The following is a 27,393-nucleotide window of genomic DNA, read 5'->3' on the forward strand; positions in this document are numbered from 1 at the left end:
AGAGCACTCTAATTCATACTTGCACTGCAAACCTACCGCACACATGTAGTGGAGGAGGTTATGCACCAATAAGAGTCGGAGTTGGGGCAAGGACCTCCAATGGGGGTGTGGTTGGGGAACGCTGTTCTCAAATAAGGGCTTGATTGTTTGATCAAAGGAATTTGAGGTGCCATTAAAACTCAAAGGAGGAGTTGAGTATCAGCAGGGACAAAATCAGTGGGTGTGATGAGATAGACAAGATGGATTCAAAATAATATTAAATTGTCCATAAATAATGGAAAGAGAGAGAAAAAAAGACTCTGCAGGAGGGGAAGAGATTACAGCATTCTGTGGATGAATGACAGCTAAAGAAATCCTGTATCTCAAGCAGATGAGAATGGTGCAATTCCATGAGTTTCATTCCCAGGAAATGCAGAGACTGCAGTGTAAAGGGCCATTCACACAGAACAAGGTTCAATGTTGTAAAACGAGAGATGTTGGCAGTAGGAAGGGAAAGAAAAACGAATATGGAATTGTTTATTAAAAAGTTGGACTTGGGCGCTGTGATTTTAGAATGCCGTGTCATGTGAGAGATGCCGCGGAAGGTGCAAACGCAAATGCAATGGTCAAACATGCCCGTCTAGTGCATGTTTACATAAAAACACAATAAAAAGCAGCGCAGTGGAATAAAAAGTGTTTTGTGTGGACTGCCTCTTCGTTTTTGCGTTTTACGTTGTTGTTTTTATGTAAGCATTCTCTAGTTTGATGTCTTTCACCATTGCGCTCAAATCTTGAATTTTACAGTGTCTCATGCATGACACGACACTGTAAAAAATAAATAAACTCTAAACCTTGCATTGTATGTGTGTTTGTGCATTCTGTGCAAACATGCACTAGACCTACAGTACATGTTCGACTGTTGCGCTTGTGTCTCACAAGAAATACATTTTGAGTAACATATTTTAGACACAAATTACTATTTATGTCATCTGCTTTTGCTCTGTCAATGAAAACTGTTCAAAATAAGCCACAGCAGAAAGGTTAAACTAATTGGTTGAACAAACAAGTCAATGTCTCACGTTTTAAAAAGGTCACTTGCCGTCACCTTCTGGTGTAATTATATAACCTGCAGAAAGATTAAACTAAATGAAACTAAGTTTTACACTTCCACTTCACACTGTGTCATTTGTATCTGAACTGCAGCACATTTTATTAATCGCATACCATTGTCAGAAGTTAACTATCAGCAGCTGTTTACCAATGTATCTAGGGAAAAGATGCCAGCTTTACTGTTTTATTCATGTTTTGGCACGCGTTTACTTCCAAAACTTAACACACACAGTATGACACTTGCCTCTGTCTGCCAGATGGATTCAAAGAAATACGAAGAATGCAAGCTGCTCACTGAAACCATGCAGTTTCTGTGGAGACAAGCATCAATGTGGATTGCATTCTATTATAATAGGCAAGTTATTCAGCATCAACAGAGGTTCAGTTCAAGCTAGTAATATTTATTTCACATCCGCTTTGAATCGTAATAGAGTCCACATAAACCATACTTTAAACCAAAATATTTGATTACAAGGCCCCCAAAATGTGATGATCCACATGGCAAGTGACCTGTTTCTTAAAATATAAATGCAACAATATATATGTTCTGAATAAAACGCTATTTATGTGTAAAAAAAACAAAACAAAAAACGTGATATAATAACGACATTATGTTGTTTCCAAAATTAAATAATCGCCATTTATATTGTCACTGTATTAAATCTGAAGAATAAGTTTGATGTTAGTTACAAAAAAGGAGAAACATTTTAAGTTGAATTTAGATTTATTTTAAAAATGTTTCTCAAATGTGTAAACGAATGTTTTTATTTTGTGATCATTTTTATTCCTTTTTATGTAAAACACTTTGAATTGCCATAGTGTATGAAATGTGCTATATAAATAAACTTGCCTTGCCTTGCCTTAAACATATGTAATAATAAAAATATATCAACATGTTAACTTCTCAACAGACCCTGGTTTGAAAACTCATTGTTTCAAGTCTACACCAACCAAATGCATTCTTATGCACAGCAGAAGTGCTTAGATGTTGAAGTATTATCTGTATTGATGTTCTGAAGAATCACAGGGTCTTGAGATTTCTCCTTTTTCTGATCATTGATCCACAATCTGAAAATTCAGCTCATCTGATCTGGTAGATCATTGGTTCAGTTCTCAGGGAATGCACAAGTTGCTTTGAATAAAAGCATCTGCCAGTTACCCAACATATAGTTTAATCTAGTTTATATGCCTGGGTTTGCTTAGTTCTTAGTGTTAAAATTACTTTGAAAGTCTAGTAAACCCTAAGAGACAAAGACCTGAGTTGAGATGACACATTTGCCTGTTATGACTAACATCAATCATAAGTCTCTTTTTAATAAACTCTACATATATGAAACTATATGTGAGTTTACCCAGGCAGCGCTCTTGTCCAGGCACTGACAGATCATCAAGCATTGATGACAGTCTTGAACCTACTTGAACCATTCTACATGAACTGCAAATTGGAATGGGAATAGAAGAAAACAAGAAGAGCAAATTGCAATGCTGAATTGCCTACCAGTATATCAAGGCAGTTCTCCAAATGACTCATACAATCTGACCCTGAAATGGACTGTTCAGTAGCTGCAGAACGTTTTAAATGGTCAAGGTGTTAAATGATGACAGTGGCTGGTTTACTTTTCGCAGAGCAGTTCCGGCACATCTGGGACTCTGTGAAGCGTCACCGGGCCTTTGTCCAAATCTCACAATCAACGTGACCCTGATCTAATGAGTCTGAATGCTGTCCCCCCAGAGGAAGCCTTTTCTCAGATGGCTCCCAGCGGTGGCCTCTATCACTCAGACACCAGCACACACACACACGTGCATGCACCTTGCTGGAGTAGACGCTCATGCCTGCTGCTCTTCAGAGACACCAGATGTCTGTGGTCAAGCATGACATGGCAGTGGCAGGGGGTGAATTCTTTTTCCCTTGAGGAAAGACTGCTGAGGTGTGGTCTCTCTTTTTCACCTGCTCGATAGTCTGAGGTGACTGTGGGAATCACAGGGCCACAGATTCACAGATTGTTCGCAATGCTTTCAATGAGGTTTTTGGAACGCTCTATGGAATCCTTTTTCAGTGAATTACACACAAATTAAATAATAAAACTAAAATGAATGAAAGAAAGAAATGAAATAAAAAGGCATCACTTCAGTTGAATACCTTCTAAAACTTAGTCAGAAACGTTTATCTAAAAATGAAGACCCCCTGGGCAGCTGATTAAGTTTTCGAAAAGAGCAAATGTTCCTTTTTTTTTTTTTTTTACTTTTCTTTCATAATTCCTTCCAGTTCAATAAACTACTGGTCCAGATGACTGGAAGCAGAGAATACAGTGTACTCTTTTTCTTTAAAAAAAAGCCACTAAACTATGTACTAACATTTTCAAGGCTTCAAGAAAGGACATTCAACTGAGACTGTATTACTGTCAGTCACAGAAGCCCTACGGATCGCAAAAGCTGCTTCAAAATCTTCAGTCCTCATTCTCCTGGATCTGTCTGCTGCCTTCGACACGGTGAATCATCAGATCCTTATGTCCACCCTCTCATCACTGGGCATCACAGGAACTTCACTCCACTGGTTTGAGTCCTATCTCACAGGTAGGTCCTTCAAGGTCGCATGGAGAGGTGAGGTATCCAGAGCACATCAGCTGACCACAGGTGTTCCCCAGGGTTCAGTTCTTGGTCCCCTCCTCTTCTCCATCTACACCACATCACTGGGACACATCATACAGGCACACCACATACTGGCGGACATCTCCACATGGATGAAGGAACATCACCTGCAGCTCAACCTGGCAAAGACTGAGCTTCTCGTCCTCCCTGCCAATCCGTCTCTACAGCACGACTTCACCATCCAGCTAGAGTCATCATTAATCACCCCATCAAGATCGGTCAGAAATCTTGGAGTAACGTTTGATGACCAGCTGACCTTCACAGATCACATTTCAAAGACAGCTCGATCATGCAGGTTTGCACTGCACAACATCAGGAAGATCAGGCCTTTCCTAACTGAGCATGCAACACAACTAATCGTCCAGGCCCTGGTCATCTCTAGGCTTGACTACTGCAATGCCCTTCTGGCTGGACTCCCAGCATGTGCGACCAAACCCCTACAGATGATCCAGAATGCTGCAGCTCGTCTTGTCTTCAACGAGCCCAAGAGGGCCCACGTCACTCCTCTGTTCATCTCTCTGCACTGGCTACCTCTAGCTGCTCGCATCAAGTTCAAGGCACTGACGCTTGCTTACAGAACTATCACAGGCTCAGCTCCCTCCTACTTTCACTCACTCCTACGAGTCTACATCCCTACCAGACAACAACGATCGGTCAACGAGCGACGTCTCGTGGTTCCATCACAGAAAGCCACAAAATCACTTTCCAGAACATTCTCATTCACAGTTCCATGCTGGTGGAACGCTCTCCCCACCCTCATCCGGAATGCAGAATCCCTGACAACATTCAAAAGACAGCTGAAAACCAATCTCTTCCGTGAGCACTTAACCTTGTAGAAAAAAAAAAAAAAAAAATGCTACTCTGAATAATACCTGAACTTTGTATTTTGAGCACTTCTTGCGTTGTTGTTGTTTTTGCCTCTTTATGATGACTCGCTGAATTTTGTCCTAATTTGTAAGTCGCTTTGGATAAAGGCGTCTGCTAAATGACTAAATGTAAATGTAAACAAATGCATACAGTTTTACATTCAAAACTGTATAGATTTGTAATAATAATATCAGTGAACTATTCTGCAGGTTGCATTATTATGTCAGTAGGTTGTGGCAAGGGACTATATTATGAAGTCCTTCACACAACTTATTCAGTCAAAATATTGACTCATTCAGGAACAATCCTTGAGTGAGAGAGTAACTGAAGCATGATGAGTCAAAATGCGTGAGTCATTGAATTATTAACCTAACCAATTTGTTCAAAAACACTAGGACTAAAGCCAAAATCACATACTTGCCTACTGTATAGTATAGGTGAAAAACAGTACAAAGTATGTCCGAATTCACAGTACTCATACAAAAGTAGGCAGGATTGTGAAGTGTGTATATGATGGACACTTCTCTGTCCCATGAGGCCACAGGAGATGATTTGTGAACGGTAGTGAAGCAACGCAACTGACACTGGTAGGTCATTGTAATAGGTACTTTTCTGAAATGAGGTAGCCTCAATGCAGCCGACAAATGCGACCTCTGTTTTTTTGAGAGACGCAATGAATAAATCGTTCATGTAAACACATACTGTGTGTTGCTCGGACATTCACAATCAAAATGGCTTTGGCTTTGTTTGGATCTATTTCAGTGGGGAAGCAATAACAGTGGTCAAAGTATCTGGCAATATTTCTCTCTCTGAAATATTGCTCAATATTAACTGCTTGTTACACTGTAAAGGAAGTTTGAAGGAAGCAAACTTATTGTTGAAGCAACAAATAATATAGAGATGCAACTTTGAAGGCTAGATGTTTCAAAACAAGCAAGGATTTTTGTATTTCAGTATCCACTATTCTTTAATGCACGAGTAACACAAACTGCACTCTGCACTGCAATCTATACAGACCAGAGATCTGTTGACAATCTGTTGCTCTGCCTACAAAAGGACAAATGCTCAGTCTTACATCTACATATATCTACACACAGTTATACACAGGGATAGGATTTTATACATCTCATTTGCAGTCAAAAGATATTAAAATGCACAAGCAGCAGACATGTAACTGAAGTATGAGTAAGCAAACCTACATCCGCATTAGAAATGCAAAGACTGTTATCATTCCAATAAACCACACTGAGCATATTACTGAGCATCTTACTGAGCTACAATAATTGTGATAATGACATATTCAGGACATTGGATGATCCCTAATTGATCATATTGATTTATGGGAATAACATAAACGGCATAAAATATGCCGTAAAATTGCCTAATAATTTAATGTGAAGGTTATTGATCAGGCAGTTAGTTGAACTGACCCATGACTTGTATCCATAAACATTCCTGCAAACATAAAATTAATCCTCCATGTATGCATTCGCTGTTTCTTTGTACATATAAAATCGACCGATTATCTCTAGGTTGTCTTTTTTTCTCTCCACTGAAAAGCAGATTACAGCACAGAACAAATGGCTTTGACTCAAATCTCTGATAATGACCCAAATAAAAATCGAACAAAATTTGTGATTCATGATTTCTAGTGAGCTACTTGGAATTATCACAGGCCGGAATCAGTGTTTTGTGTCGGGTTAGGATCCATTGTTCTTTGCTCCTTGGAATTCATGACAAAAGAATCAAGCACCAGGGCTTTGTTAGGGGAAACTTTCATGTACCAGAGAAATCAATGCTTAAGCAGATGAAGGGGGGGAAAAAAGCATTATTTGGAAAGCCAATCTGAAAATCCTGTCGAAAATCTATTACACATCAAAGAACATGACTTAGAATGCCATCTTTGTCAGATATCAAAAGACAACGAGTTTCTATATTTCAAATTCAAGCTTCAATGAATAGAGAAGATGTCCCACTAGCAGCCACTTCAGTTAATTGAACGACTCTTCAGGCTAAACTTTAAAATTCTTCAAAAACGTACCTTACCTTTAGCAACTGACTGTTCTATAAAGAAGGCTGTATTAATCATTATGGAAATTTACAAAATATATTATACCATTTTGGACCCAGACCTAGAGACTATGATATGCATGATACAAACTTTTTCTTCTTTTTTTTACTTTATTTATTTTAGTTCCAATAGTGCCATAGGTGTAATTTGCGGGTGTGTCATGTCTCCACCACTTTTTGAAACATCTCGCTGCACGGATGTACTTACAAATGAAACATCTCCAGAGTATTAATTTAGTTCGTTTGTTAAAAAAGAGGTGCTTTGACACTGGAATGTGTTATTTTTTAAATCATGCTAAGTTTTCGTTGCCGTTGTTATCAGTGGCATAAGGCAACCGTGTTCTCTTGTGGCTCGCGCACAGTCTTCAGGCAGATGAGTGCTTCAATCTGGTTAAACGGCATTGTGGAGACTCTGTTCGTTCCGGTGAAATCACACACAGAAAAGTGTGCATAAATGTGTCCCTTGCTCTTGATATACAATCACTGATGAACATCTTTGGTTTTAATGAGAAAAGCCAGACCATTAGGGCACAAAAACATTAATAGCTGATCTATGTATTTATTCATGTGAAGAATCTCGGGACTAACATTATATTGAATTATAGTAGATGTAAGGATGAAACTTTCACATCAAACATGAGTTATATAAGCCCACCATACACACACACACACACACACACACACACCGGTCACACCCACTTTTTAAAACAAAGTTTTAAGAAGAATTTACATAAATTAAACTTAAAGACAGACAAATACAGAAGTCTTCTAAAGCTTTTTTGCTTTATAGAAGAATACAAATGAAAGCTTTTCTTTTCTTTTTTTCAAAGAAATGATAGATAATTGCCTCATCAAAAACTATTTCCAATGGGATTCTGCACCAGACATATGTTTAATGTCATCCAGAACCAAAAAAAAAGTAACAATGAAACCAGCTAAGTTAAAAAGGACATTTCAAAAAGCAATAAAACACATCTTAACAAGTGAACTGTCAGAAGTAGTTTCTTTTTCTGTCCTTGATTCGTCTTACAGAACTGCCTACAGGAGATTCTCTGTCTGAGAAGCAATCCGATCTGAATGTCTGTTTTATGTAGCTGTTTTGTTTAGAAAATGGCGTTCTCTTTGTGCTCGGTCTCCGCTCTGCAGGAGAAGCGCTGGATCTCTTTGTTGTTTGTCATTGTTGCTTGGGTGATTTTGCCTGCTTGTTTGTCTTTTGTTTTTATTTTGATTTCTCAAAAACATAACAGAATTGTGAACATCAAATGGAGGCTTTTCAAGGCGAATACAATAATCTTAAGCCGGACATTAGTCGTGGAAGAGAAGCCGATGCAGACTGCCTTACCACAGAGATCAAAAAGATACATCAAAGGGCCCAAGAAAAACACACCCCCCCAAAAAAACAGAACATCTGAAGCCCCAAATATCAGATAGCAACGCAACAAATGCAGCACAAAACAACTCCACCAGCCTGCCATACCTGGGATGAGAAGGAGGCCCATAACAACAAAGTTTCTTTTAAGCCAGCTGTTTGATAAAACACAGGACAATGGATCTTTTGACAGTCTATTCGAACTATAACAAAAGTCAACCAAAAGAAAGACGAGAAAAGAAATAGAAGTATATCTCAAAACGCCTCGGTTACGACTGTAACCTCGGTTCCCTGAAGAGGGAACGAGCGTTGCGTCGAAAGCTGACGCTATGGGAACGCTTTGCGTGATGACGTCTTGAAGCACATGTAAAATCAGTCCAATGGTGTGGCGGAACGTCAGAGGCGGGTGACGTCACGTACCAGGAAGCTATAAAAGCCGGCCCGAAACAGAAAACGAAAGCTTCGTAAAGTCTGAAGTCGCGCTGACAGGCATGAAGGAGATATGGCAAGGCGACGCAACGCTCGTTCCCTCTTCAGGGAACCGAGGTTACAGTCGTAACCGAGGCGTTCCCTTTCAAGGGAACTCCCGTTGCGTCGAAAGCTGACGCTATGGGAACGTCTATACCAACGCCTCCATAGCTACAAATGTCTGTCCTGTGTGTAATCATGTGAGCAGCACTAAGAAGACAAAACATGAGACCCTAGAGTAGAGTCTAAATCCAGAGAGTAGAACCTGACGAAGGTGTGCGGTGAGGACCAGCCTGCCGCATCACAGACGTCCTGTAACGATACTCCTGATATAAGGGCCTTAGAGGCCGCCATACTCCTAGTAGAGAGCGACCGGACAGCCAAAGGAGAAGGCTGTCCAGCCGCCTCATAAGCCAGTGAGATAGTCTCAACCACCCACTTGCTCATCCTTTGCTTAGACACTGGACCTCCCTTGTTAGGGGAGCAAAAGTCACTTTTACGCCACAGGGCAGCTCTGTGGACATACGCGTCTAACGCCCGAACAGGGCAAAGCAAATTATTCGCCTCCTGGTCCGATTTCGAAAGGGAGGAGGACCTCCAAGTGCCACGAAGGAAACGAGATACCAACGGGTCTTTCCCCACAGACATTCCACCCAAAGGACTGTGGTAAGCACCTATGGCCGCCACATAGACCTTTAAAGTGGACGGGGTCAGACCTGCAGTGAACCGTTCCTGCAGGAACTCCAGCACTGTACCAATTGGGCAGTGGACTGGGTCCAACCGACGGTCACTACACCAAGAAGTGAATACTCTCCACTTCAGGGCATAAAGTTTCCTCGTGGAGGGAGCTCTGGACTGTAGAATGGTCTCAACAACCTCGGTTGAGAGACCTGACTCTATGAGCTGGGCCCCCTCAGAGGCCAAGCCCACAGGTTCCACAGTTCTGGCCGAGGGTGAAATATTGAGCCCTCTGCCTGGGACAGAAGGTCCCTCCTGACGGGTAACTCCAGAGGATGCCCGTCGAGGAGGGACACAATATCGGGAAACCATACTCTGCCCGGCCAGCGCGGGGCTATAAAAAGCAGGCAAACCCGGTCCCTGCGAACTCTTTCCAGAACTCCCGGGAGCAGAGCAACTGGGGGAAAGGCGTACAGACGTAGCCTCGGCCACGTCTGTACCATAGCATCCAGTCCCAGAGGAGCTGGATGCGTGAAGGAGAACCAAAGTGGACAGTGAGACGTCTCTCGAGACGCAAACAGATCCACTTATAATTTCCATATCAGCTCCACCACCTCGGGGGTGGAGCCACCATTCCCCGGGCCTCGGCCCCTGTCTCGACAGAGTGTCTGCTCCTATATTCTGGACCCCGGGGATGTAGGCTGCCTTGAGTGACAGCAACTTCCCCTGGGACCACAAGAGGATATGGCATGCCAGCGCAAACCCCCTTGATATAGGCGACTACCGACGTGTTGTCCGTATGTAGTACACATGGTGTCCCCTGAGACCTGTGATAAAGCTCCTCAGAGCCCGGAAGACAGCTAACATCTCTAGGCTATAGAATGCCAGGAACGATGATGGTCTTCCCACAGACCTTGAGATGAGCGACCCTCAGGATCGCTCCCCAACCCGTGAGGGAAGCATCCGTCGTTAGCAGTTTGCGACGACAAGGAGCTCCCAGCACTGGGCCCTGGGACAGGAACCAAGGTTTCTTCCACATAACCAAGGCACGTAGGCATCACCGCGTGACCTTGATTGTGCGAAATGGGTTGCCCCTCGGGGAAAAACCCTCTGGTCCTGAGCCACCACTGCAGGGGCCTCATGTGCAGCAGTCCAAAAGGTATCCCGTTGGAAGCTGCTGCCATGAGACCCAACAGTCTCTGGAACTGTTTGACAGTGAGTAGCTGGCCTAGCTTTACACTTCTCACAGCTGCCAGGATGGAATCGAAGCGTGGCGATGACAGGCGCGCCTGCATCGACACTGAATCCCAAACCACGCCTAAAAAAGTGGTCCTCTAAAATGGAGAAAGCACACTCTTCTTGGCGTTCAGCCGTAACCCCAACTCTTTCATATGGGCGAGAACAACATCTCGATGTTGAACCGCCATCTAATGCGACTGAGCTAAAATCAACCAATCGTCGATGTAGTTCGTGATGCGAATACCCCGGAGGCGCAGAGGCGCCAGAGCTGCATCCACGCATTTGGTGAAAGTGCGGGGTGATAAAGCCAGGCCGAATGGAAGAACTCGATATTGGTATGCTTTGCCCCCAAAAGCAAACCTCAGGAACTTCCAATGACACGGACGGATGGAAATATGCGTCCTTGAGGTCTATCGTGACAAACCAGTCCTCGGACCTGATCTGTGGCACGATTTGTCTCAAGGTTAACATTTTGAACTTGAGCTGCATGTACTCGTACAGAACTCGAAGATCTAAAATGTGACGCAATCCCCCGTCCTTTTTTGGAACTATGAAGTACCGGTTGTAAAACCCGGTTTCCCTGTTGGAGGGGGGTACATATTCTATGGCCCCTTTCTCTAACAGAGTGTTTACTTCCTGTTCCATAACCAGAACCTGCTCGGGGCCCACCACTGTGGGCAGGACCCCCATAAACCGCGGTGGGCGTTAATAGAATTGTATCTAATACCCTTTTTCCACGGTCTGCAGGACCCAACGAGAAACATTTGACAGTAGCTTCCACGCTGTCAAAGATTCTACTAGAGGTACCAGTCTCTCGAGACTGGTTTCTGGATTTTGTTGCTGTTGAGTAGTCGGTTCGTCGCCCTGTAACGGCGCACCGGCAGGGAACGACCAAACAGACTGCTCCAGCACCCTCCTCAGAGGGGGCGGGCATCCCGAGGCCACTACGTTTCCGGGTGGACCTTGAGATATGTGCTCGCCGGAGACCGCTGCGCCCTGTAACACCGGAGGCGGCAGGGTTGGCAGAACGGTCCCCTGAGGGCACCGAAGAGAGACGGCACTGTATTTTTCTCCTGCTGTTGAGTAGTCGGTTCGTCGCCCTGTAACGGCGCACCGGCAGGGAACGACCAAACAGACTGCTCTAGCACCCTCCTCAGAGGGGGCGGGCATCCCGAGGCCACTATGTTTCCGGGTGGACCTTGAGATATGTGCTCGCCGGAGACCGCTGCGCCCTGTAACACCAGAGGTGGCAGGGTTGGCAGAACGGTCCCCTGAGGGCACCGAAGAGAGACGGGCACCGTGAAAAGAGGTGTTAACCGCTCTGCTTCGGGGGGACTACCCTCATTTGTCCTGAGCCCTCAGACATCAGGACTTTTTCCCCAGCAGCCTTCTTGGCGGTAATAACGGTCCGCAGATCCGTTTTACCCCTCGAAGACTGCTGGGTTTGAGAGCGCCCTCCGTGTCCCCGAGGTTTTTGTGGGGGAGCACGAGAGGACACACTCTGTTTTTGAGTGGCACGATGTTCAGCGCTCTTTTTAGAGGAGTGAGGCTGCTCCCGCTCAGCAGCCTCAATGAAAGAACGGCGGGGGAGAAGTTTTTGTAATGCAGCTGCCTGTTTAGCAGCTTCCTGAGATTTAGCTACCGCACTGTTTACTGCATCACCAAATAAACCAACAGTGGAAACCGGAGCATCTAAGAGAACGTGCTTTTCTTTCTCTTTTATATCGCTCAAATTGAGCCACAGATGCCTCTCAGTGGCCACCAGGGCTGCCATAGACCGCCCGATTGATTTAGCGGTCTCCTTGGTGGCCCTGAGAGACAGATCTGTGGCTCTGCGTAGTTCAGCCACTGTGTCAGGACCAATTCCCCCGCCCTCCTCTAAATCCCCCAATAATTCTGCCTGATAGGCTTGCATAATAGACATCGTATGCAGACACGCTGCAGCTTGACCAGCGGCTGCATACGATTTATGAACCAGAGATGATGTGAATTTTACTGGCTTAGAGGGAAGTGAAGGAGCTTTCAGGGAAGATGCCGTTGCTGGAGAGAGATAGCTCGCAAGCGTCTCCTCCACCTTCGGCATCTCCCCATAACCATATTCTTTATATTTGTGAATGGAAGAATAGTGGGATGTTTGTGGTGCATACACTCTGTATGAAACCGGTTTTCCCCACGATTTCGACACCTCGGTGTGGAGATCGGGGAAAAACGGAAGGCTTCTTCGCTGAGGCTGTGTACGAGATGGCAGGAAGCGTTCGTCGAGCTTACTTTTCGAACGAACGTCCTGCCTATCCTCTGGCCACTCAATAGATAGTCTGTCAACTGCTCTAGTAATAACATCGAGCAGTTCCTCAAACGCATGAGACTGAGGTGGCGAATCCTCAGACTCAGCTTCAATACTCACAACATCCAACTCCTCAGAGCTGGACAGTTGCAGTATTGGTGCCTCTATCGGGGGGGAAGAAACCGCAATGCGTGCTTCCACACCCTGATGAGAGGCACTGGATCTGTCAGATTGATGCTGAGATAAGGCAGAGCCCGTCTCAACATCCACTGACAGATCCATTTGCGAACCCCAGGTCTGAGATCGCCGCCGAGCCTCAGCCGCGGCGGGACCCGAGCCCTGGGGAACGCGATCGGGATTGAACCGAGCCAAGCGGGATCGGAGCGTGCGCAATGGAAGCGCGTCGCAATGCACACAGTCACCACCCTCGAGTGCTGACTGGGCATGCTCCTCACCCAAACAAACAACACAAAGAGTGTGAGTATCACCTCCCGTTAAATAACGCGGGCAGGGATGGACACACACTCTAAACTGCTGCTTGCTCGCCATACTGAATATATATATATATAATATAGACAGACAACACCAAATAACAAGGACAGATTCAACACAGAGCGCAACTGAAGACTCAGAAAGCTTTCGTTTTCTGTTTCGGGCCGGCTTTTATAGCTTCCTGGTACGTGACGTCACCCGCCTCTGACGTTCCGCCACACCATTGGACTGATTTTACATGTGCTTCAAGACGTCATCACGCAAAGCGTTCCCATAGCGTCAGCTTTGGACGCAACGGGAGTTCCCTTGAAAGGGAAACAGTGGTTAATTACCTTCTCCTCTAGATACTTCAGCATAATCATGTATTGCTCTCTTTGCTATTGCCATGGTTACTGTCAGCCAAAGCTAGAATGTGAGCGACCCAAACTCCAGCAACATAACAGTGGAAGAGCACAGACTCTGACAGAGAGAGAAAAAAATCTTTTTCGTTGGCTACATCTACAGGTTACTAACAAGTGCACTTGGAAGATACTCTGACTAATAAAATATTTGGCTCAAGGATTTTCCATGATTACCGACTATTCCAAATAACAATGATAAATTCATCAAAGTGAATTCCTTTAAAATATTGATTCATTCAGGAACAATACTTGAGTGAGAGAGCCACTGAATCATGATGAGTCAAATTGAGTGAGTCATTGAATCATTAACCTAACCAATTTGTTCAAAAACACTTGGACTAGGGTTGAAATTGCATACTTCCCTACTGTATAGTATAGGTAAATAACAGTACGAAGTACAGTACTGTGCAAAAGTCTTAGGCATGTCAGTATTTTCACACATATATTTTGCTGTAGTGTGTCAGTAGGAAATATCAGTTCACATTTCCAAACGCTCCTTTTGCCATTAATTGTAATAATCAAGTGAGATTTGTGTATACACAAGGAGTTTGACAACAGTTAGTATGATCCACAAAGATATCTGATCTCAGATCAGTGATTACATGAAGAAACAGAAAAAAACTGAGACAGACTTAATCCAGAAGAACTGTGGCAACGTCTCCAAGACACTTGAAGAAATGTATCTGCAGATACAGTACTGTGGAAAGTCATAAATAGATTGTATTTATCAATTAACTTCTATTAACTAAATTAAATGTGCATACGATGGACACTTTACTATCCCATGACACTTTAATTCCTATTTTCATAATAAAAATGTCAGGTATGCCATGCCGACAATTACAAAGATCATTGATAAAATAAAATAAATCCTAACCAAAATATTGAAGAATCTGAAGATTTTACCAAAGTATTTCAAGTATCAAACTCCAATTGCTTAATAAACAGAATATTTCATCTAAACAGCTTGGAGTGAGGTCGAGAGTGGAATCATGACTGATAAATCCACGCGTACAGTATTTCCCAAATTTGATTGTCATCCCACAACCATTTGCACTGTAATAATGGCAGCACGGTTTTAACAAGGAAATGTTGAGATGAGAGTTATGGTAATGAAGAGTCATGGCAGAGTTACGAAAATGTAAACACCTCACAGCTCTCTGAGGAACCATGTGTGAATTTACAGCAGATGAATGCAGCAACAGTCCATGTGTAATGACTGTGTGTAATAGTGAGTGAATTTGGCACGCTGAGCATGCTAGTGGCCTCGATGAGATAATTGCATCAGCGTATTAACTCCTCTTGTACGATTGTAGGACTAAATCTCAGGCTTGCACTCAATTTTTTTTCCACTTGCTTCTTGAAAAAAATGAAAATAAAATACAAGACACGGTCGCTAACACCAGTACAGGGAGAATCTATGTATTTCTTTTTTGTAGATGGACTAAACTGGTGTGCCGGCAATCTTGTGTTCACATCTTCAGTGGCCACTAATAGGTGCAGCATGAGCCATGAAGTCGTGAGCGCGGGATTACAGTGTTCCGTCTTCAGTTTTGGATGGATCAGTCTTGATGGATGATGCTTTCGATACTGATGCTGCATTAAGAAGATTGGTCCTAAAAAAATAAATAGGATTTACATATAAAATATAAATTCTGTTTATTTTTAACTAGATATTATTTTTAAAAAAATGTGTGTGTGTGTGTGTATTATAGATTTTGAAGTAATTTTGTATGACCCTCACATAAAAATATAGATCCTGTTTGTTATAGAGGTGCAAAATATAGAAATAGAGTGTTTATTTTTAACTATAGTAATTTTACATTTCATTTCGCTAGCATATAAATGTGCATTATAGACTTAAAAAAATAAGTTAAAAATGAACTAAATGAATCTGTAGAATAGAAACTATTTCTCTATTTACTCATTTTATTAATTGTGACATTAATTGTAAAATGTTTGCATGACATTTGTAATTTATGTCTTTACTTATTTATTTTTGTATACATTTAAATTAAGGTTGGTAGAAGTTTGATTATGTTCTGTAATTGATGTTAATGATTAACAAAAAACAGAAATCTAATTTTCACTTTATTAGGTCAAATTAAATGTTAAGAATTATGGCTATTAAATAAAGTTAAATATAATGTTAAACGGCTTCTATTAACCATTTTCTCTACTTTTATGAATAAAAAAAATAAAAAAATACAAACATAATAAAAGCTCTGTGACTTGACTGAGAGATCAATTTAATATATTGAAAAGTACTATGTATGAATGGACTATTAAAATAAATGAAACCTAAAGAAGAGCTGAGTGAATTTGCTTAAGGAATGTTCAGGTTAATTGCATTGGCACCCTGCATTTTGAAACGTATCTTTGTCATTCCCTTAGTTAATTATTTGAAGTAGAAATGACCGAAGACCAGTGCTAATAGTGTATGCTCTCCAGAGGGGTCAAGGCAGATGTAGAGTCGAAAAAGCAGAGCGAGACAGATGAGGAGGGGTCACAGAGTATTAAAGCTGAGAAAGTGAGAGGTGGAGAGACAGCGAGTTACTGAGAGTTTGAGGTAAGAGAATGAGAATTATAATTGAACTGAAGTTTAAAATGAAGGACAGGGATGGAAGGATGGAAAGAAGAGTTTAGCCTCTGGTGTCTTCTGTCACTCTGTAATGCTGCGTTTTTTTTACGGCAGGCGTATGGCCCATCTCACCTTGCCACTCGCTTCATTTGGCTCATGATGTGGCCCATCAGCCTAGAACCCAGAGTGGGCATTTCTCTCTCTTTCTCTTCCCTCTCACTTCCCAGCTTTTTCCGTGACCAGTCGAAGCTGCTATTATCTTGTAACTGCCCAGCTGTAGCCTCACAGTGCGAGATCATTGCAACGGAGCTGTCCCTCTCCTATCCCCCCTTAACTGTAAATTTGTATGTAACATGATGCAAGAGTTTTATGACTTTTCTCATGTTTTCTCATGTTTAGCTTTGCGCTAAAACAGTTAGCAAACTTGTTCTCTCGACAAGTGCACATGTTCACTGAGTGTCTCTTTCTGACAATAAACACAATAAAGCACAGTCATTTTCTGTTATAGCAATTTGATCATTCAAAGGTTTGAGCTTCAAGAATAAGCTAGCGATGGTCACTTTCGAAACACTGCTTTGTGAAGCTTCAAAACCTTTGCGAATTGTTTCGTACCAGAGATTCAAATTGCTAAAGTCACGTGATTTCAGTAAACAAAGCTTTGTTATGTCATAACTTTCAAAATTTAAATGGTTCTCCACTAGGGGACATCTCTGCGAACCCATGGAACTGTGTCTATGTGATTTTTACCTGATCTCGGATCAGTTTTATACATTTGTAGACATTTTTTATGAAATATGTGCATAGTAAAAAAAGAAGAGTTGTAGTTAACAGTCTATTTTTTGCCTGATTAACTAAGCTCAATAATAAAAGTTGATTTATGGTTTCAAAAAGCTTTATTTCTCCCATCACTAAGTTGCAAGTCTCTTTATCTTAAACAAAATCATAATTTATCATTTTTTTTTTTTTTTAAACATCCTTATAAGGATGCACGTAGACTCAACTACTGGCACGTAAACTACATTAATGGTGACAATCAACAGACACATCAATCAAGTAAATAGATGAGCTCTAAACATCACCACAGAAGAAACTAGTAGTGACAGTAACAGCATAACATCATCAACATTTTTTTTTTTTTTTTTTTTGGCCAATAAGGCAAGAAACTTATAACAATAGCCATATAATTTAATCATGATGCATTGAATGCTAAACCCTTGACCAATCAGCAATATTATTCAATAAAAAAGTCCCAGATGTGAGATTGTGAAATATAAAGTCACACTTTCATAATATGCTGTTTTGTTAAATGGATAGTTCATCCGAACATGAAAATTCAAGTGAGTATTTTGTGTGGGACTCAATCACTTATTATGGACTCAAAACAAAGGCTTCTTTTCTGGACATTACAATGTGTACCAATCAAACTAAATGGGTAAACTTGAAGCTGTTGTTTCTCACAATGGTAATTGGAGTATATTGTTGAGAGGGTCAGTCTGTAAAACCATCCAATCAGCTACAACAGAAACTTGCACAAAATACAAGATGGATTTCATGTCTTAGACACAAGTTGGGTTTAAAATCATGGATGCTTTAACATTATGCATAGATATCTTTCTCAAACAAACAATCCACTCTGCCAAAAATGATTTGGTTACCATGGCCACCTAATGGTAAAACAACGCTGGCAATTAGCAGAGCTATTCTGATATTGCAATTGTAATTATGTGTGCAGTAATAGATTAAGGTCAGTGATTTATGGTGTAAATTAAACCGCAATTAAAGCGGAGTTCATTTTCTCCTTTGTAATACCAGAGGAAGCATGTTAAATCGAAATTACTTTTAAAAACAATAGATTTGAATGGCTTTAAAGTCCGAACCATGAATCACAAGCCGTTCAGTCGCCAGTCACATTTTGAACAACCCCACCAGTGAAACAGCACTGCGCTTTCTTCCTTGGCGATGTTAACCTTTTCTTAACATCACCTGTTCAGATGACACATTGAAGTGCCTCCTTTCTTTCCTGCAACACACTCCAGGGGAAATGTTCAACACAACTCTTTTATTCCTCTCATCCTTCAGCTATATATGTATTAATTATTTGATACTGCTGTTACTGAGAGTTGTGTTGTAATCGGACTGCCCTTTCCCACTTGGCAGAGTTAATTAAGTGTAAAATGGATGGAGGTGGGAGGGACGGGAGGGACTGGAGGGACGGGGGGGCGATGGGAACGAAAGCTTGGCAAGGACCTTGATACTCGAAGCGCTAGTGAAAGGATCAGGACACCGATGGGGCCTTCAACTGCCACTCAAACTCGGACCAGCACAGCAAACCTAAGAGAAGATGGATTACGGCCATTTGTGATGCTATTAGTGCTATTGAATGGGTCTGTTGCTCACCGCAGCTTTTACTGGCTGGTCCAGGATCAGCATGCGTGCTGAGTGCTGACATTGTAGACCAAAGCAAACCGTCCTTTTTCTTGGTTTCCAAATAAGAATGACTCGGCCTCTATAGTTGAGTGCTTTTTAATGAAAAATCAGTGCATGTTTTGTAATGCGCAAATAAGATTGAATCTGCTACGTAAGATTACAAGTTAGGGTTAGGAAAAAAGAGGGAAAACAAGAGATTTCATTGTACCCTGACTGTGCAGAGTAGAGTTGAAGTCAAGTCACCTTTATTTATTTATATTTATATACAATACAGATTTTCAAAGCAGCTTTACAGTGATAACAGGAAAATAATGCAATAAAGTTTGTTTCTTGAAGAAAATATCATCATAGTCCAGCTTAAGTAAGTTCAGTGATGGTTCATATTTGTTGTAAAAAGTTATTAATTTAGTTCATTTATATCTCTAGCCGCTCTAGAGAAAACAGTGACGTCATTGTCCAGCTCCGTTCAGTTCTCATATAATGGTGTCAATGCAGGCAGATCAATGATATTGTTGAATATTAAATAATGAATATTAAATGTCCCCAACTAAGCAAGCCGAAAGCCAAAGGCGAAATAGGCGACAGTGGCAAAGGTGAACACAAAAGAAGATATTTTCTAAATGTTTTTTTGACCCTACAACTACAACAAGTCAATGGGGTCCAAATCAACACTGGACCCAACTGACTTTCATTGAATGACAAAAAAACTGATCTTTTTTTCAAAATATCTTTTTTAAAGAAAGGGTCGTTTTTGGTTGGCCTACTCCTTTAAAACGAATGAAGTCAAGTTCTGCACACTTATTAATGTATTTATTGCTTGTGTTTTAAATCTGTCATCCAAGTTTGCGGTCCAACCCAAGCATTTTTATTTTATTTTTTTTCAGTCCCTCTGAAGGAACTTTCACAGAGGTGGTAAAGGATTGGCAGTAAATTGAAATGACACTCCAAGAGATTAAGAAAGGCATTTCATCAGCGTCTGAATTCATGGGACACATACGCCTCCAGATAAGAGGCAAACTGGAGATGCCAGTTTAATTAAAACTATCGCTGAACAACCCTGTTAAGGACAGGATACTGTTTGCCTCATCACCACTGTTTTTAATGACTCCTCTTTTTCTAAATCTATTCTTGTCCTGTGGTCTAATGAAAAGGGCCACTGGTGATTCTTCAAAGTTCATATAACATGTTTATCATAATTCATTAGAAATGTAATAACAAGTTGACTGTGAAATTAAAAACAGCTCCACAAAGCAATTACATATCAAGTACATGTTGTTCATTAGAAGCACCCTGCTTAATTAATTAGAGATAATTACATGAACACTATAATGTAAGTGTGACGCTCTACAGAAGAGTCACTGTTATATGAAGCCCTTCAACGCAATTCACAAAATGCTGATTCAATAGATGCAATGTTACAACATATCATAAATGCTGCTCCAAAATCATTTCCACACAATTTTTAAAAAGTAGCTCCCTCCTGTGTTTCAAATACAAAAAGGCTTGGTAATAAATAAAAAAAGCCACAAGGTGTGATTCTTTACTCAATAACATAAAAGCTCTAAAATAATAATAAAAAAATATTTTGTCAGCCACTCTAGTAGATTGACAGCTACTGAACCTAGTCGAGCGATTGATCTGGTTTGAGCTGTACTCTGCATATTTCCCTTTTCCCTGCTGTAGTTCTAGATTGACCATAGTATGGTATGTATTATGTTGTTTTCATGATTTACCTATAGCTTAAAAGTAAAGGCACAGAACTCTGGATCATTATCTTGATATAATAACTTTTATGTGAGGCTTGAGTGTAGGAATGGTGCTTTTAAGAATCGCTCATTTAATGAATAAAGACATTTGCCTGGTTTAAACATCGATCCTTTGAAATCACAAAGCTCAAACCGAATACAATAAATCAAGTGAATTGGAGAGAAGCAAATCTCCTGGCAACAGATGCCAATCAAATGTAAACACACTTGCCAGATCAGTACGTGTTTGCAATCTCTTTCCCTCTCCTTTTCAGAGAGAGGGAGAGGGAGAGAGAGAGAGAGAGAGAGAGAGAGAGAGAGAGAGAGAGAGAGAGAGAGAGAGAGAGAGAGAGAGAGAGAGGCAGCGATACTGTACGATAACACTAAGATCACCATTCACTGTAAACAACAACAACAACAAATGTTTTTTTTAATGGAAAAGAGTGTTAGATTTCTACAGTAAAAACCTGTTAATTGGTCAACTGTAAGTTAACCCAAACTTTGCATATATGGTAAAATGACATACTTTTCAAGGCAAAACATATCATTTTACTGTAAATATTTTTTTAAGTGAAATTTATTAATGATCGTATAATTACCATATACAAACAGAAAACATACATAATATTTAAAAAGGCAATATGCATTCTTGAACAGTATAAAATTAACAAAATTTTGTTTTTTATATGTAAACAGGTTTAATTATCTTTTCATTGAAGGAGAAAACCCTGACAAACCAGCACATTTGTTTATATTTCATTTAAAAAGGTTTTTTTTTGTTCTTATTTTTGTTATCGATTAGCCTATGTTAACTGGAGTGTTTCATGTTAATTTTAGAGAATGCTTGTTGCATTCTTATAGTGTCGTTCGCATTATCCTGATTGTGTTTTGTGTTCTGTATATAAGTTATTATTGGCCACAGTTGCTTGAGAAAGACCAACTTCCATTGAGCCACATGTGTTCCGACGAGAACACCTTACAGAAACAAATAGACCTTTATGGCTCAAATAGGGTATTGGCATATACAGTTAGGAAATGTAAAATATACAATCAGCAAAATATTCACCTATCCTATTTGCAACATCATCGTCGTATTTCTCATGGTAAACTTCTGGGAACCAGAGTTGCTACCCTAAATGTACCATTTTACAGTGCAGTGCCGTCACAAATCTCCCATACAGCTGTTCTCCAGTGTGATCTGTGGAGCTGTCCAGTGCCAGAGGTGCTGAAACACACAATCCCTCAGCGGAACTCTTTTTTTCTTTTGTGAAAAACGCATGAACATAAGCATTGAATTGAGCAATAAGATAAGAATCCTCACGAGTTAAAAAGTTGTTTTCAAAAATACCACTGCATATGGATAAATGAGGATGCACGCGATGGAAATGCCTGGAGTGGGAAGGCGATCGAGGGAGGGGTTGAACGGGGGAAAGACTCGTTTTTGCAGAAACCCATAGTGCAAGATTTGTTAGCGAAATATCCGAACTAGACTATTTGTGAAATGACATATGATCATTATGCTTCAGAAGCAGCCCCAGACATCGGCACCTATGCCTTTAATGGCCGCAACTTGAACGAGGGTTATTGAAATGCACCCCACGCACAAAACCCAGCACCGCACTGAGCCCCAAACACACACTACACGCTGCAAACAGCAGCAACACGTCACATCAGCAACTCACCTTCAGTGCCTCGATGTCCAGCGATGCCGATCGCTCCATATCGAAAGATAAAGTCTAACACAAAAGTTGTATATCTAGCCTTGTAGTTCCCCAGCGAAAGCCAGCCCAGTTCTCCGAGCCGCGGCGGATTCCCTCAGTCTCATTCCCGCTGATCACGACTCCAGCGACAGCCTCAACTATTCAATAGCCTATATAACTAGTCACTCAGAGTGTCCCAACAGCAGTAACGTGACATAAACAGACTTGCGTGTCGCTCTCCGTTTTCCTCTCCGAAGGCAAAAGTGTTTCTGTCAGTAAGAGACCGTGCTGTCATTGAGAGCGTTGAGCGCGATACTGGCACGTTTGCAGCAACCCTGGTTGATCAGTCTATCAAATCATCCTTTTGCGGTATATTTCAAGAATATCGGTTCGATCCGAGCAGGCGGATGAGGAGGAGGCTGTCAGCTCCCTGGTGTGATCCGACTGATTGATTGATTGGTTGACTGATTGACTGAATGATCGTTTGATTGGACAGGGCGCACTCCGCTGCTGCCCTACTTGGTGATCTCCAGAAACCTCCCGTGTCCTAACGCGCTCCTCCAGCCGAGTCCCGGTTCTCTGAGTACGGACTCTCTGTCTGGGAGAGGGTGTCTGAGGAGGGAGGGATGGATGTAAGAAAAAAAGGGAGAAGATCTTCCTCGAGTGGATTGTGAGTGAATTTTTCTGTCTTTGGCGGCGTGATGACTATCCAGACAAGCCAGGTGACTTGCACAGTCCCCTTAGTCTTCTGCGTGGAGAAACGAGCCGGTTCTTTTCATCACTCAAAAAATAAACTGTCCTGCTAGTTATTCTCCTGGGTCCTAGAGCCGAGAGAGAGAGAGAGAGAGAGAGAGAGAGAGAGAGAGAGAGAGAGAGAGAGAGAGAGAGAGAGAGAGAGAGAGAGAGAGAGAAACGCAATGCTATTTAAGTATTAATTCGCATGCGTGTGTGTTGCATCTCAAGTGCACAATGTTGACATTTCCTCTTTAAAAATTTCCAAAGTGAATACTTCAATGCAGCATATTCACACTAAAAGTGTTAGTAATTAAAGAATGTAAAAATGCATTACTATAAAACTGTATATATTTTAAGTAATGTATTACCATATAATTGTATGGACAATTTTATATTTAAATGCATAAGGTTTATATACTAAAATATTGTTGGTAAAAGGACTGTTGGTAAAGATGTTTTGGTACTGGTCAGATAAAGGTTCCAATTAAAAATATATATATTTATTTTTTTATTTTGCAGTGAACCATTTAGGGTTCTCAACAGAACCTTTCAGTGGTCAGTTAAAAAAATATATTAAACGTTTTGTTTTTCTTAGTGTGTAGAACATTTTAATAATCTAAAGTACCTTACCTTTTGTTCAATGGAAAGGTTCCATGGATATGGAACCATAGTGTAGTAGCCTATATGTTTTACGTTCACTGTGGATCTTCAGTAGCAAACTGATTTTAACAGAGCAAAAAAGTAGCTATATTATATGATTTTGCAGTTAAAAAATGTAAAATACAATGACATAATGTCCAGTTCGAACAGCCACAGCTGGCAGTTTTTACTGTACATTTAATAATCTGCACGTGCACAATTCATTCACATTTGGTGTGTAGTTTAAAATGAGAAAATTACTTTAAAAAAAAAATGCTCTAAAAATAACCTACACAGCAGTATTACAGCTGAAATCATTGTTCCAAATGCAGGGCTTGCATTGAGGATCTTTTTTTCATTGTGCCACTCCGCAATTAATCATTCCTTGGCATGGATTTTACATGCGCACCTGACCTCAGCTGGGTATATTGTGCCAGCCCCAGCTCCGGTGACGTCAACTCCCAGTCTAGGACCCAAATTAACAGCCCACCGTAAAGTGAGCTGAAGCGACAGTGAGACAGATTTCAAGTGGTACAGCTCAACAGCAATCGTGTGTGTTCGAGCATCCGTGCCTGTCTGTGTGTGAGAGAGATTCACATGCAGTCTATAGGGCTGAAAGAGACACACAAAGAGAACATGTATAGGTTTAAAAACTGTGTCCTAGATAAATGGATATCATTCATCATCCTCTGTCTTGCAAATTCTGGACTGTTATTCCTGGATGAGGTTCAACTAAACATGTCGCGTTCAGCTGTGGCTGTCTGTCTCACACATCTGCGTGAGGGATTATTAAGGTGATATTCATACCGAATCTTTTATAAACACCTGCGGTGTGTTTATAACAGACAACCTATTAAATGTGAGTCAGACATGTCATCTTTCTCAAAATAAGACCACTTGACATCAGTGACGTCAAGGTTAAAGGGCTAAAAGAGAATCTTAACCATTTGATTCCAGCATAAGTATTGAAGTCTGACATTTGCTACATGCATCATATTGAATGACATCGGTGTTTACCCTGTCTGACCTTATATTCAATTCTGCATAGAGATGCATGCTGGCCAAATAAAATACATCATTTGCTACAGAGTGAGTCAGATTCTTAAAGGGAAATGGAACGGTCCAGCCATGCACTTAGCTTGTACGTGAGCTAATAAAAAAGATGAAAGAATTGTTATTTATGCCATCTAAGAACATACTGTTCTTGGGATAAAATGCAAACAAATTCAAGTTCAGGAGACATTAATCTAAATCTTTATAGAAACTCCAATGGAACATGCATCTTTTTAATCTCTCATGCATATATATGCCATCATTCGCAATCATACATGCAAGCATCAGAGCGTACTGTATATTAGTTATGGCATTCAACCTTTGGGCAATTTGTGTGAAAAGGACGTTATTTTTTCTAACAATAAAATGTGAAAAGCTATAATAGCTGCGCTCCCCTTTTAATGGTTTCTCACCCTAGTGACCTCTCAGCTGCTACTAGAATAAAACAACTCAAAGATGTAGCCTATTATGATAAAGAAACAAGAAAGACAACATATGATAAATATAATAAAACAGTGGGCCTACATTGACGGGCCTACAAGACGTTATGATGTTATTGCAACATCTACAATGTACAGTATGTGCATGTTCTTTACAATGACTTCAGGAGACATTTAATCTTGTAATAATAGTAGCCTATATATGCAGGTGAGAAATTACAAACAAACAAATTGTTACGGAGGGACTGAGACGAGAAGCATGCGGATCCATATGCAAAGCCTTTGATTTACAAAAGATGTGTTCAGTATAGGCAGGGGCCCAAACAAAGGCAAACAGGTAGGCTATGATATGGACAAGACAAAGAGCATTCCAGGGACAGGCGAGGGTCAACAAACAGAGAACGTAATCCAGTGGACAAGGCAAGAGGATAAACCAAATAACCAGGCTGAAGTCCAGGCGTGAGGCAAACAGTATCCGAACAGGGCAAGACGAAAGGGGTAATCCGAGGCGAGCAAGAGTCCAGGGCAGGCAGAGAGAAGGCAGAACACGGGAAACCAGGCTAGGATCAAAACACAGGGCAAACAGGCAAGAGTAAGACTAGAACAGACTAGGAACACTAGGATTGGCTCCGTAAAGATGCTATCAGCTAGACAGCGATATTCGCTAACAATACTCGGCGATCGGTGAGCTTGTGCATCAGTGTTTTATAGTCCTTGTGATTGACTACAGGTGCGGAAATAATTAAAGCCATGGAACATGGGAAATGTAGTCCAGGGTAACATGTAACTGTGTGTGCAGTCACAAAAAGTCTTAATGGTGAACGGTGATGGAAACAATAGGCGTAGAATATGTGACAGAGCCCCCCTCCAAGGAGTGGCTTCCAGACGCTCCTAAAACAGAATAATCCAGGAGGGTGGTGGACCGGAAATGAAACAGGGGGAGGGACGGAGGGCCAGGACCATGTGGCGGGAGAAGGACTGAAGACAGAGTCAGATCGGGAAGCCAGGGAGGAGCAGACTGAGCAAGCGGCCAGGGCAACGCAGGTTTGATAGACGGCCAGGCCAGAGCAGGCTGGACAGACGGCCAGGGCGGAACAAGCAGGGTTGAAGACCACCATGGCGGAGCAGAGGGAGCAGAAGACCACCAGAGCAGGTCATAAGACCACCATGGCGGAGCAGACAGAACAGGGGGAGCAGAGCACCACCAGAGCAGGTCATAAGACCACCACGGCAGAGCAGACAGAACAGGCGTAGCAGAGGACCACCAGAGCAGGTCATAAGACCACCACGGCAGAGCAGACAGAACTTTGGTCCACCAGAGCTTGTCAGCAGACCACCATGGTGGCCCAGATGGATCAGGGACCCACGGCAAAGACTGAAACCTAAGGAAAACTGATACATAAAACACAGACAATGTTTTCACGGCCCTAAGGGCCGAGGCAGGAAATGCCACGAGTTCAATCAGAATCTCTTTGGGAGTGACTGGATGAACATACAGTAAAAATAAATAAAATAAATCAGGTTCATGAATGGAAACTAGGCAGATAGGCAGTTCAAAATCAGACTCGGGGAAAACGGAATGGGGAGACAGTTCAAAATCACAAGCATTCACACATTGGCTCATTGAAGGAAATTGACTTGGAGAAAATTCAGAAACAGATTCATTATTGTCAGGGTGTGTGCAGGCAGAAGAAGACGAGGAAGGCAGAAGGCTCCGATACAAAGTGTTTACTTACAAATATAACTCAAGCAATACAAAATGGCATGATACACACAGGTTGTGATGTTACAAAGACAAGAACAGACAAAGACTGACTGAACAGAAGGAACTAAATACAGACACTGATTAACATAAACCAGGTGACACAGATGAAGGTAATTGACAAGACACAGGTGATGATGATGAACTAATGATGGTAGACATGGCAACGGATAAGTGGCGGGAAAACAAAAGACATGTGACTAATAAGACTAAGGGCCAATCCCAATTCTACCCCTTACCCCTTCACTTACCCCTTCCCCTCTGTTTTGCGTGTGCACGTGAAGGGGTAGGGCTGTCTCAATTCTCTTTTGGTTGGAGGGGTAGGGGTAGGGGTAAGGGGAAGGGCCAGATAGCCCTTGAAACGAAGATTTTTCGGGACCACACTTCAAACGAAGGGGTATGAGAAATGTACCTGCATACACTGGCTACAGAGGCAACATGACTGCCAATAATCATTTTCTTTGTCAAATTCAATCTTGTGTTCATATTTACGGTCATGTTCTTCAAAGAAACAGTTGCAAAAAAATCGTTAAAGTTCGTTAAAAATATGACGCGTGTAAAAAGCAAAAGTTTGAAGCGAAGTGGACGAATGAGGCCAATTCGCGTCCACCGCGCCGCACTAAACGCCTCATTCGCGCCGCAAGACCTCCAGACGCGTGTATACGCGTCTTTTAACATTGAAATCACTCGCGCCAGACGCTCTAT

The 27,393-nt window shown here is 41.6% G+C and overlaps 1 protein-coding gene across 1 annotated transcript in view; it reads right to left on the reverse strand.

Annotated features, from left to right (window-relative positions):
* Positions 1 to 22,819, reverse strand: part of sgcz (sarcoglycan zeta) — a 328,983-nt gene extending 306,164 nt beyond the window's left edge. Inside the window, exon 1 of the mRNA XM_082165838.1 lies at positions 22,042 to 22,819. Within this exon, the coding sequence (XP_082021964.1) occupies positions 22,042 to 22,080 (39 nt within the window). The 5' untranslated portion in view covers positions 22,081 to 22,819. The remainder of the gene's footprint in view (positions 1 to 22,041) is intronic.
* Positions 22,820 to 27,393: the final 4,574 nt, after the last annotated feature.

Source organism: Leuciscus leuciscus (assembly GCF_965113295.1).
Source record: "Leuciscus leuciscus genome assembly, chromosome: 3".
Lineage (NCBI taxonomy): Eukaryota > Metazoa > Chordata > Actinopteri > Cypriniformes > Leuciscidae > Leuciscus > Leuciscus leuciscus.